Consider the following 10,570-nt stretch of genomic DNA (forward strand, 5'->3'; position numbering starts at 1 on the left):
TTAGCATGAGGTCAAAGTAAAAAACCAGAACCTGTAGTCCGCTGGGCAGGGTTTCGGACTTTATCTTGACCCAGTTATTGCAGACAAGGTGTTTATGTTCTTTCTGTATTTTAAGACGAAATTCGGGGAAAAGAATGTCGGTTTAAAGGTGGTAAAGTCTATAATTCGGAATAAGTTTGGTGCCCCCCACGTGTATAATACGGGATGAGTTTAGGGACCTTACCTACCTGTATACCTAGAGTGAGTGTGTCGAATGAATGAGTGTTGTGCTGAGTTAAATGGTGATGGATGAAAGGTATGATGGATTCGTGTTTCAATGTACCTATGTTACCGACTAAACAGAGGCCATCTTATTTACGTGATTTTCAACGGAAGTGATGTTTTTGGCCAGAGATTAGATAGCTTGAGAATTTGAGTAAAGTGCTTGTACATGTATATGGAAAGAAGCACAATGGTATGGTCGTGAATCGTCTAATCAACTCAACCTGTGGTTAAAAAGGTACCAGCGTAAAATATCGCCAACACGGCAAGTATTCACGTAAAGGACTTTGACTTTCATTATGTCTCTAGGTCTTCTATGCAGGAAATCACAATGGGTCTAATGGCTTCTCGAGCGCAAGTATAATCTCCTAATAAACTATGACAAATGCTTAGTATTGGCTGATTATAGCACTTATAATTGTTCACAAATAATTTATACAATTCATTTTAGCCCTGTTCTCCTGTTAAATTTATGTATATGTTTACGTTGTTGTAAAATAAATGTTTCATGCTTAATTACAAACATGTGTATAGAAAAATTTTAACATTTAATTTTTTTTCTTAAATAGTGTCTAAGATCAATGGAAAATTTCTAACTGTAATATACTCGGTTGTATATATGTAACTGTTGCTATGTATATGCATTTATGCAAGCGCTATAATTTACTAGCTATTTTGGGAAGAATTTTTGCGTAGCAGCGTTTTTTTTCACATTTTTGTTTTGTCACCAACAATTAAATATTGTAGTTTGTAAATTGAAAAGCATGTCGTTGTCGTAGAATTAACCATATTTAGTTAAGACAAGTAAATGATTAGTGGTGATGATTAAAATGTTGTCAACTTGTAAACAATGCAAAATATAAAAAAATTATATAGATAGATAGAAAGGCAAATAGACAGACAGACAGACAGACAGACAGACAGACAGATTGACAAAACGTATACGTTTGCATAATAAATCTTAAAAATAACAAATAATTGACAATTAAGTAGGATAACAGTGGGGTATACAATATACTTTTCTTACTCACTGTATTAGAATTGTTGTAATACATATTTTACAGTAAGTTCAGCGTAAGTTCCAGAAATGTTGAAAATTTTATATATTTTTATGTGTCAGGCATCAGGTTGTCATATCATTCAATACCATAATCAGAATACATTTTAAACACCGTTTGGTTTGTTTTTTTTTTTTTTTTTTTGGATTTTTTCTAATGACATTCAGTATTTTATTACATGTTTACAGTTACAGTTTTACAGTTACAATAACACTTATGAATAGTTTAGTTAGTTGTAGAAGTAGTTGTTGTAAAAGTTCATATTCGTATTGTAGTTTGTTTTTAGTTACAGTTGCAGAGAGATTTACAAACTTTTTTCCTTTTGTTTTTTTTTTTTATAAGTCTATACAATTTTTCTATAATATAATTGCATTATTACCTTCATTGTTATTTTTTAAAATTTTGATATTATACATTTATTAATATAATTATATAATGTTTTATAATATGATATACATACATATATATTACGTCTTTTTTTGTTTATGTATTTTTGGAATGTTTTAATTTAGTTTTGTGTCTGGTCTTTTAAATAATTGTTTTTTCTACTTAATGGCCAATACAAAAACAATAAAATTCATGGTCAATATACTATTCATCGTTAAACTTATTAATCATAATCAATTTAATTTTAATTTGTTTGCCATCCTAAGCGTTATCATTTTGTTGTCATGATCATTATCGATTTTTTTATCTTTATGATTTTGTTGATATTTGTGTCTTTTTTTTTTTGTTTTAATTTAATTTAAAATTTGTTTTGTTTAAATTATTATTTTGTTGCACTTGTCCCTAATATTGTGATGTTTATAACAATTGTTTGTTTTGTAAAAATAAAAATAAATAAAGCTTTGTTTGTGGGGTTTTTCTTTTACATTTGTGTTTTGAGTTTCATTTCCTTTTTTTTTTTCTTCTTTTTGTTTTGAACATTTTTACAAAGTGCTCGCTTCGATATGTGGTATATTGTTGAGGCCAACATCGGGATTGCTCCAATAAAACATTGGCGGTCCTTGACTAAAACAATATTTCATTTTTAATGGTTCATCGTTTTCCACATAGTACATTAAGTAGAAATTACACATTTCATCTTTATTTGTGGCTCTGTAATTAGAAATCAAATTTTATTTATTTTTGTTTTTCTTTCTTAAAGTTTTAAAGAGAACGTTTTTAAGGGGTTCATGTCCGTGAAGCATTACGTTTTCTCTAGTCCTATTTATTACATTTAAATTTACACTTATACTTACCAAAGTGCTCTCAGTCTGTTTTTATGTTTTTCAATATGTCCATTCAGTTCTTATAACAAAACACTAGTTTCACAAAAATACTAAAAACTATACAATTTAAAAAACTTAGGATTTACCAAAAAAAAAAATCTTAAAAAGAAACAATTTTTGCAAAAAAGTCTTTAAGAAAAAATAAAACGTTAATTTTACTCTCTGTTTTGTAAATACATTAAACATAACAGCACCAGATTATAATGCTAGATAGATATCGCATTATCGACCACAGACTATAGTATATACTGGTATGTATCATAATCTAAATAATATAACATAAACAAGAATGGATCAAAGACTTGACCATAGACTATAGACCAGTATTGGTATTATAATAAATAATAGACCAAACTGTAGATTACACAACAGACAAGATCATTTATACCCTGATGTATGTGACACAAACTTAATCTAAAACTAAGTGTCGTAATGTAATACAAACAAGAGAAGAGACATATTTGCAAAATATATCAAAGTTTAGAATATAAACTTTATAGATCAAAGAAAATATCTTAAAAAAGGAGAAACTAAGAGACATACTAAATGCTACACTAAGTTACATACTGCATCAGGTATAAGAATAGAAATAAGAAGTAGATCGCTAGATCAAAGTTTGGATCATAGATGAAACAATAGACTCAAACATGGGGCAAAGAGGGACATGAGAGACAAGACTACAGAATAATCATTAGACAAGATCAAAGACTAGAACTTAAACTGTAGACTTTAACAAGAAAATAAGATCATAAAGATCATAAGATAGAGATAAGAAGTAGATCGCTAGATCATAGATGAAACTACAGACTAAACCATAGGGCAAAGACTACATGAGAGACAAGGGCAAAGACTACATGAGAGACAAGACTACAGAATAATCATTAGACTAGACCAAAGACTAGAACTAAAACTGTAGAATTTTACAAGGAAATAAGATTATAAAGACCATAATTATAGAAATAAGAAGTAGATCGCTAGATCATAGATGAAACTATAGACTAAACCATAGGGCAATGACTATATGAGAGACAAGACTACAGAATAATCATTAGACTACATGAAAGACTAGAACTAAAACTGTAGAATTAAACAAGGAAATAAGATCATAAACTATACTACAGACAAATATAGAATGATCTAAAGTCATGACTCTCATCAAGATTAGGGACTCTTATAAAGATTAGGGACTCTCATCAATATTAGTGACTCTCATCATGTTTAGGGACTATAGAATGATCTACAGTAAAGTAAACTTAACTAACTAGTCTCACTGATCTCTAGATTGTGGTCTAGGTCTAGACTTAACAAAGATCTAAACCACAAAATAATCTATAGTTAAGAATAAAAATGTACCTAAAATCAAGATAATTTAATGATAGTGAGGATTATAAACAGATCGATTTTGTTGAGACTTTAGACAGATTATGTACGGATCGATAGTCAAGACTGTAGACAGATCTATCAAGTCAAGACGATTGATTGAACTACAGTTAAAACTGATCTGCATTTAAGATTATTTGAAGATCGATTGTCGATATTACAGACTGCTTGATAGTCAATACCACAGACTAATTTATAGAAATGAATAATATATAATTATCTATTGAAAGGACTGTGAACTAAATGAAATTAATACCCCAAAATATTATACAAAAACAAAATGAGTAAAAAAGAAAAAATCTTCACCCAAACGCTTAAGCTTGATCTGTAACTGATCTATGGTCTTGATTAAAAAAGTATCTATATTAAAGATTTTATTCTAATCGATAGGTAAGTCTTTAAACGATTCCCTAGTAAAGATTATAAACTGATTTAAAGCAAGAATATTGATATTGATATTGACTGATCTAGAGTCATGATTATACATTGATCTAGTGTTGATATTGTAGAAAATGTTTTAGTCAAAAATATAGAAAAATTTATCAAGAGTCATGTTAATTTCATTTAAAACTACAGATAGACAAGATCAATAATTAAACTCCAAATTAGAGTACAGACAAGGTCATTGACTTAGCAAAAGTTATTTTAAAACAAAATGATCTAAATCAATTAAAAAATTATAAAAATAAAAAAATATTAAATTTTTAAAAAATTAAGTTATTTTTGAAACAAGTTTTTAGTCATACTAAATCTACAATATTGCCTTTCACTACAGTCCTACCCTTTAAATAAAATTCTCTTCACTCACCCAGTTTCTGTAACACGTTTACGATGACTCTCCATGGTACAGCGAGCCGCTATAATATCACCCTTAATAATGGGTTCAGAATTTTCCACAGGATAAAACATTTGTGGTGTCAATGGATCACGTTTCCCCAGTAAAGTCCAATGATGCATACCATGATCGTCGGGACGTACTCTATAGCCGGAAACAACTTTGCCCAGACTGTGTGTATGTGTACGATATGCAATCGGGTGTATAGTTTTATTTTCATTAATTTCACAAGAAGTTTCCATATGTTCAATTGACATGGGTGGTATAACACCAGCGGTACCCATTAATAAAACACCAGCCAATTTGTCCATGCTGAAATAAAAATAATTTAAGAATTCGAATTTAAAATATTGGTAATATTAAAATAAAACTTACGGTTTTTCAGTGTATCTGATAAAAACACCAGAGTCATCAGTGCTGCCATCTGTAGTAAAAGTTTTAGTGTAATTTTAACTAAATGTTTCTAATAAATTGTTTTTTGTTCTTTACTTACCCTGAAACTTTTTAATGCTGGCATAATGTACCTGCAGTACAATGTATTTAATGGGAGAATCATTACCAACTTTAAAGCCCACACCTTCGGGTAATTCTAATTTGGGTGCATCTCTAGCCCAGGCATAGAGAATCTTTTAAAAAAAGAGGAATAATATTAATAAATTACTAAATTTTAAAGAATTTAAAGAAATTTACTTGAGAATGTGATTGTAAACCACAAGGACTAGGTTTTTCTTCATTAGTCGTTTTAGCCATTTCACCACAATCCCTATAAATAATTAAAAAAAACTGAGTTATTCATTGGGAATAAAAATAAATTTAAATGAAATGACTTTAATTAAGAAATAAAAGATAAAATGTGGATAAACATTTAATATTTTCTTAATGTTTGAAATAGATAATTAATACTAATCTGGTGCTAATATTTAAAATATAATTGTTTTTATAGTATAAATAATAAGCTACGAAAATGTGTATGTAAATTATGAAACTATTCTCCTTATGCCTTACCACACAGTTTTCCTTGACCCAGGCTCACCGCAACCATATAAAAGCATATGATGGGCCGTATTCATAGTGGCATTCGGTTCATAACCCACTAAATTGATAAGTTTGCAAAATAATAATAATAAATATTATATTAATAAATTTATAGATAAGTTTCTGTTTTTTTTTATTAAAATGTCTATAAATAAAAAAATACATGATTTTATCAGCACTCACCAATGTAATAACTTTTTGTGGAATCCACCTTTATCGGTGTACAAAGATATAATTCAGGCTAAAAGAAAGATAATCCAAAAATAAATGTTTTAAGTAATAAAATAAAATGCAAAAGTTTAATATAATAGAAATCCATATATAAAACCATTATAAGGTTTAGGTTTGTTAATACGTTTTAATTAAAAGAAGACGAAGAAATTGGAAATATAGATTTTGATAGGAAACAGAGAGCGATTAACCTTAATATTAAAATACAAATTATTTTATTGTTTTTTAAGATATTTAATTAAACTTTATAATAAAACCTTTTCATTGGAAAGGTATAATTTGCTTGAAACTCTCAAGTTTCGGAATAACATATTTGATTTAAGTTAAATCTTATTTTTGACATATGTTTGCAAAAAACTGCATTTTCAGAAGAAATTGTAAAAAAAACTTTGCTTTTTTGGGAGTTAAGTTTATTGACAAGTTAGATCAAGGTCTAGACCATAGCCTATATACAAGAGACAAGAATAGAGACAAGATTTATGATGTTCGAGAGTAAATCCAAAGAATACAAAACAGTGTAAATTATAGTTTAATGCACAAACAAGTTCTAAACTATACTATGGAATCAACCAAGACCATAGACACTGACTAGATCAAACAATAGACAAGCAGACTTGACTAGAACAAACGAAAATTTGGATTTAAATAAAATACTGTTTTAACTGACAATATTAAAGATCATAGAAAGTAGATCCGCAGAATATACAACAGTCTAAATCATATTCTACTTTACAGACAAAATCTTTTTATAACTATAATATAACAAGGAATCTATCATGTTTATATAAACAGACTAGTTTAAAGCACAGACCAGTTGTACTTGGAAGTCGCCAACTACCTTTAAGAGATACAGAGGAAAACCTGCCTGAAACTAAGCCTATTTCTGGCACATTTTAGATCGAGATAGAACAACAAGCCTAATGGAGGAATGTATAACTAGTTTTAAAGAACTAGTTCCTTGAAAACTATTTAGAAGAAATTAAGAACCACAACAATATTGTAAGGAACGGGATTCCAGAAGTAATGGCGACACAACTATTTCCAAAGCTGTTGTTTAAGAATCTCAAGTGGTTCTGTTTTCACTTGTTCTAGATCTAGTAGTTTTTAGAACAAGTTCTAAAACTTTTCTTGGGACCTAGTGAAATGTCGAAAAAGAACAGATTTTTAGTACAAAATCAAATTATTATTAAAATATCGGATTTTTATAAAGAACATGATTTGTAATCATAAATTTGGGAAAAAAATTTATTGAAAATTTGAATTTTAGTAAAAAATAGACGTTTAGAGATATGTCACGTTATAATGATAAATTAAATAAAACTTATTCGCAACAATCAATTCTGTTAAAATCAATTTTTGTTGTAAATTTTTTTTTGTAAAAAATAGAATTTTATGTAAAAAATCTAATTTTTATTGAAAAATCTAATAAAAAACAATATAAAATCTTATTTTTAATAAGAATTTTCTAAATATTTTTAAATTTTAGTTGATATTTAATTTATTATTAAACAATACTCAAGACATTTCTAGGACTTTGTTGGTCACGTTAAGCAAATTCTTATTATTATTTCAGAATAAGTAAAAATCAAGTTGTGCACTGCAGATAATAGAAATTCCCCTTAAATGAATATTATTAACTTGCAAAAACATGTTTTTTTACAAAGACAAACAAACCTACGAATTACTCTTTAATAAATATCATTAGAAATCACTCCGATTAAAATTGTAATCTATCTCTACAAGGTCAAACAAAATCATCTCAACAAATAAATAAGTATTTATTTATAAACAAAATTTTAAATAAATTAATAATGTTGTTATTAAGAAAAAACCCAAAAATTCAACAAAAATATTAAAAACCCTGGCACGAGTACAGACATTGAGTGTCCGGCAGGTAAACAAGAAAAGAAACAGGTAGAAGTAGCAAATAACATAGGAAAGGGTAGTAGTAGGCAAGACGAACGAGTAGGTGTTGTGTTTTACTTTTTTTAGGTACTTTTGTTTGTATAATTGTTTTTTTATTTTTAAACAAATACTCTACACAAAGTACACATTTGTAGGTTTAATAAAGTTAAAAAACAAAAATAAAACAGTTTTTCCATAAAAAAATATGTAACTGAAGAAAAGAAACTGCCACCTGTTAATTTTTTTCATGTTGACGTAGCAGCATTTTTTCTGCACATATACAACAAAATCCTTTAAAAATTTTCCATAGTGCAAAAAAAAACCTTTATGAAATTCACTTGTCACTTACAGTTTTTGGTCTAACATTTGGCATTAGAAATGGAAAACGTCCCACTTCATGATTTTGCTCCGCCTGCAATTGGGAATTGTAGATACTGTTGTATTCATCATCATCTATGATTCCATATGTTAATTTTAGCCAAACAATAAGTACAAACGTTAACACTTGTAGCCTCTTTAAAGCCATCCCTGAGTAAATTTTTAACATTTTTATTCTGTTGTTGTTGTTGTCTGAGTTATTGATTAAAACACTTTTAATTTTATTTGTTTATTTTTTTTTAAATCTTTTTTTTTAACTAAAATAAAAACAATAACAACTATTGTGGGGGAATTTTAGTCGGTGCTTTTTCTTTATATTTTATAAATAACTTTGTTAAAAATTTACTTCTACTTAAAAAAAATGTATTTATTGTTCTTGTTTTGTGTGCGCCAAAAATGATAATGACGATGTTTTCATCTCTGGGAACAGAGTGAGAAATGTTAAATCTTGTGTGAGAACAACATGAGATATGAAACACTGTTGTTTATTTGTTTTTTTGTTTTTACACAGTGTTTTGGATTAAATTAATCAATATGGCTGATGACGTTTACAGTAAAAAGTACAGGAAAACAGCTGTTTAAATACTAACGGTATGTGGGTTGTGTTGTAAAAATACATTACGATATAGAATTTAATTGTTTATTCGTTTCCGTCAAGGAATGTTTCCCCTTTTTGGAGGTTAAAATATTTAGATTAAAACATTAAATAAAAAAGGCTAAAAATAAAGGAAAAAACTCGCAACTCAGATATCAAAGTTAACTTAAGCTGGTCTAAACTTAAATCTGGCATCAAAATTTCTTCCTCATATCAGAAAATCAATATGGCTGCTGATGTAAAACAGGAAAACAGCTGTTTAAATACTAACAGTATGTGGGTTGAGTTGTAGGAATACATTCCGAGATATAGAATTAAAATGTGTTTCCTGTTTGGAGGTTAAAATACTTATACTAAAAAAAATAACGCCAGTCAGCAAAATGTGAAAGGTTTACTTTTCTAAAGGATAACCTGCCCTGAAATCAAATTTTATACCTTACATTAAAAAATCTATATGGCTGCTGACGTATACAATAACAAGTTCAGGGAAACCGCTGTTTAATACTAACGGTATGTGGATTGAATTGTAAAAATACATTCCGATATAGAATTAAAATGTTTATTTGTTTCCGTCAAGGAATGTTTCCTATTTTGGAGGTTAATTTATTTTGTTTAACAGATTGGAAAAAAAGAAAATGTTGAAAAAGTCGCAACCCAAACAAGCTGCATTGAAACCGAATCTGACGACATAATTTCTCCTAACATCAGATTTTCGAGATATTATGTAATAAACTTTAAGAAACCCCTAGGAGGTTACTCTGTAACTCGATTCGAATGTAAAGCATTTCGAATTTGTATGTTAAATACATTGTTTTTCGAAAACTTTTTCTTTCGAATCAAAATACGGATCATCAGTTGGCAAAAGCGAGAGATGCGCGGAAAGTTAAGAAATAATTGTGAGCCATAGGTTTACCGCGAAACAGAAAATTATGTTTTAATAAATTTATGAATGTTTCCAGCTTAAGGGTAAAAAACGAAAGGTTTTCAATCTTTAAAGACTTTGTTTTAACAAAGGCCAGTGAAGAATAATGTCGATTATATATAACAACCTAACTTCAGTTGCTAGCTTCAAAATAATAGAAGGATTTTAGTCTAGAAATGGTTCAGATCTACCAAAAACTCATTGGATGAAGATTTTTAGAGAATAAAACATTCATTATTTATAAAGTTTCCATGATATTGTTTGAAAAGAGTTTAATATCCACATCGTTTTGACAATGCAACTGAAGTGGCAACCGAGATACATAATCGATCCATAAATATAAATCTAGCTTTGGAATTTCTTCATCACATCACAATTGCGACCCATAATAGAAAAATCAGGTAAAAATCTCTTTATAGCTATTTCCAGATGTAGGTTATGATGTCTTGAAAATGGTGAAAGTTCTATAAGATGTTCAGACTTTATTTTAAAGTCAATTAAATAGATTTCCAAATTTATAAATTCGCATTCGCACTTTCATAACGTCTTCAATATGGCAAAAAAATGTGATTTTTCAACTTTATTATCTGGCTAATAAAACCTAAAATAAATCTTTAATATAATTAGTTTTTTCTTTAATTTTATATTTATTAAATAAATATACAACTTTGTTCTTTTTTTAATATAAATTTATGTTGA

The 10,570-nt window shown here is 28.2% G+C and overlaps 1 protein-coding gene across 1 annotated transcript; it reads right to left on the reverse strand.

Annotated features, from left to right (window-relative positions):
* Positions 1-1,939: 1,939 nt before the first annotated feature.
* Positions 1,940-8,762, reverse strand: LOC111678022 (peptidylglycine alpha-hydroxylating monooxygenase). Its single transcript, XM_023439254.2, has 8 exons — positions 8,326-8,762; positions 6,024-6,081; positions 5,811-5,898; positions 5,496-5,568; positions 5,299-5,431; positions 5,181-5,229; positions 4,779-5,117; positions 1,940-2,417 (listed from the first exon to the last, which is right to left on the reverse strand). The coding sequence occupies exons 1-8, from the start codon at positions 8,521-8,523 to the stop codon at positions 2,249-2,251; spliced, it is 1,107 nt and encodes a 368-aa protein (XP_023295022.1). The 5' UTR covers positions 8,524-8,762; the 3' UTR covers positions 1,940-2,248.
* Between the last annotated feature and the right edge of the window lie 1,808 nt (positions 8,763-10,570).

Source organism: Lucilia cuprina, chromosome 6 (assembly GCF_022045245.1).
Source record: "Lucilia cuprina isolate Lc7/37 chromosome 6, ASM2204524v1, whole genome shotgun sequence".
NCBI lineage: Eukaryota > Metazoa > Arthropoda > Insecta > Diptera > Calliphoridae > Lucilia > Lucilia cuprina.

Coding starts and splice junctions, on each gene's coding strand:
- LOC111678022 (XM_023439254.2), bottom strand. CDS start 8,523: ATGTTAAAAATTTACTCAGGGATGGCTTTAAAGAGGCTACAAGTGTTA. Junction 5,899..6,023: donor CACAAAAAGTTATTACATTG/GTGAGTGCTGAT, acceptor TTATCAATTTAG/TGGGTTATGAACCGAATGCC. Junction 2,418..4,778: donor AAACGTGTTACAGAAACTGG/GTGAGTGAAGAG, acceptor TTCTAATTACAG/AGCCACAAATAAAGATGAAA.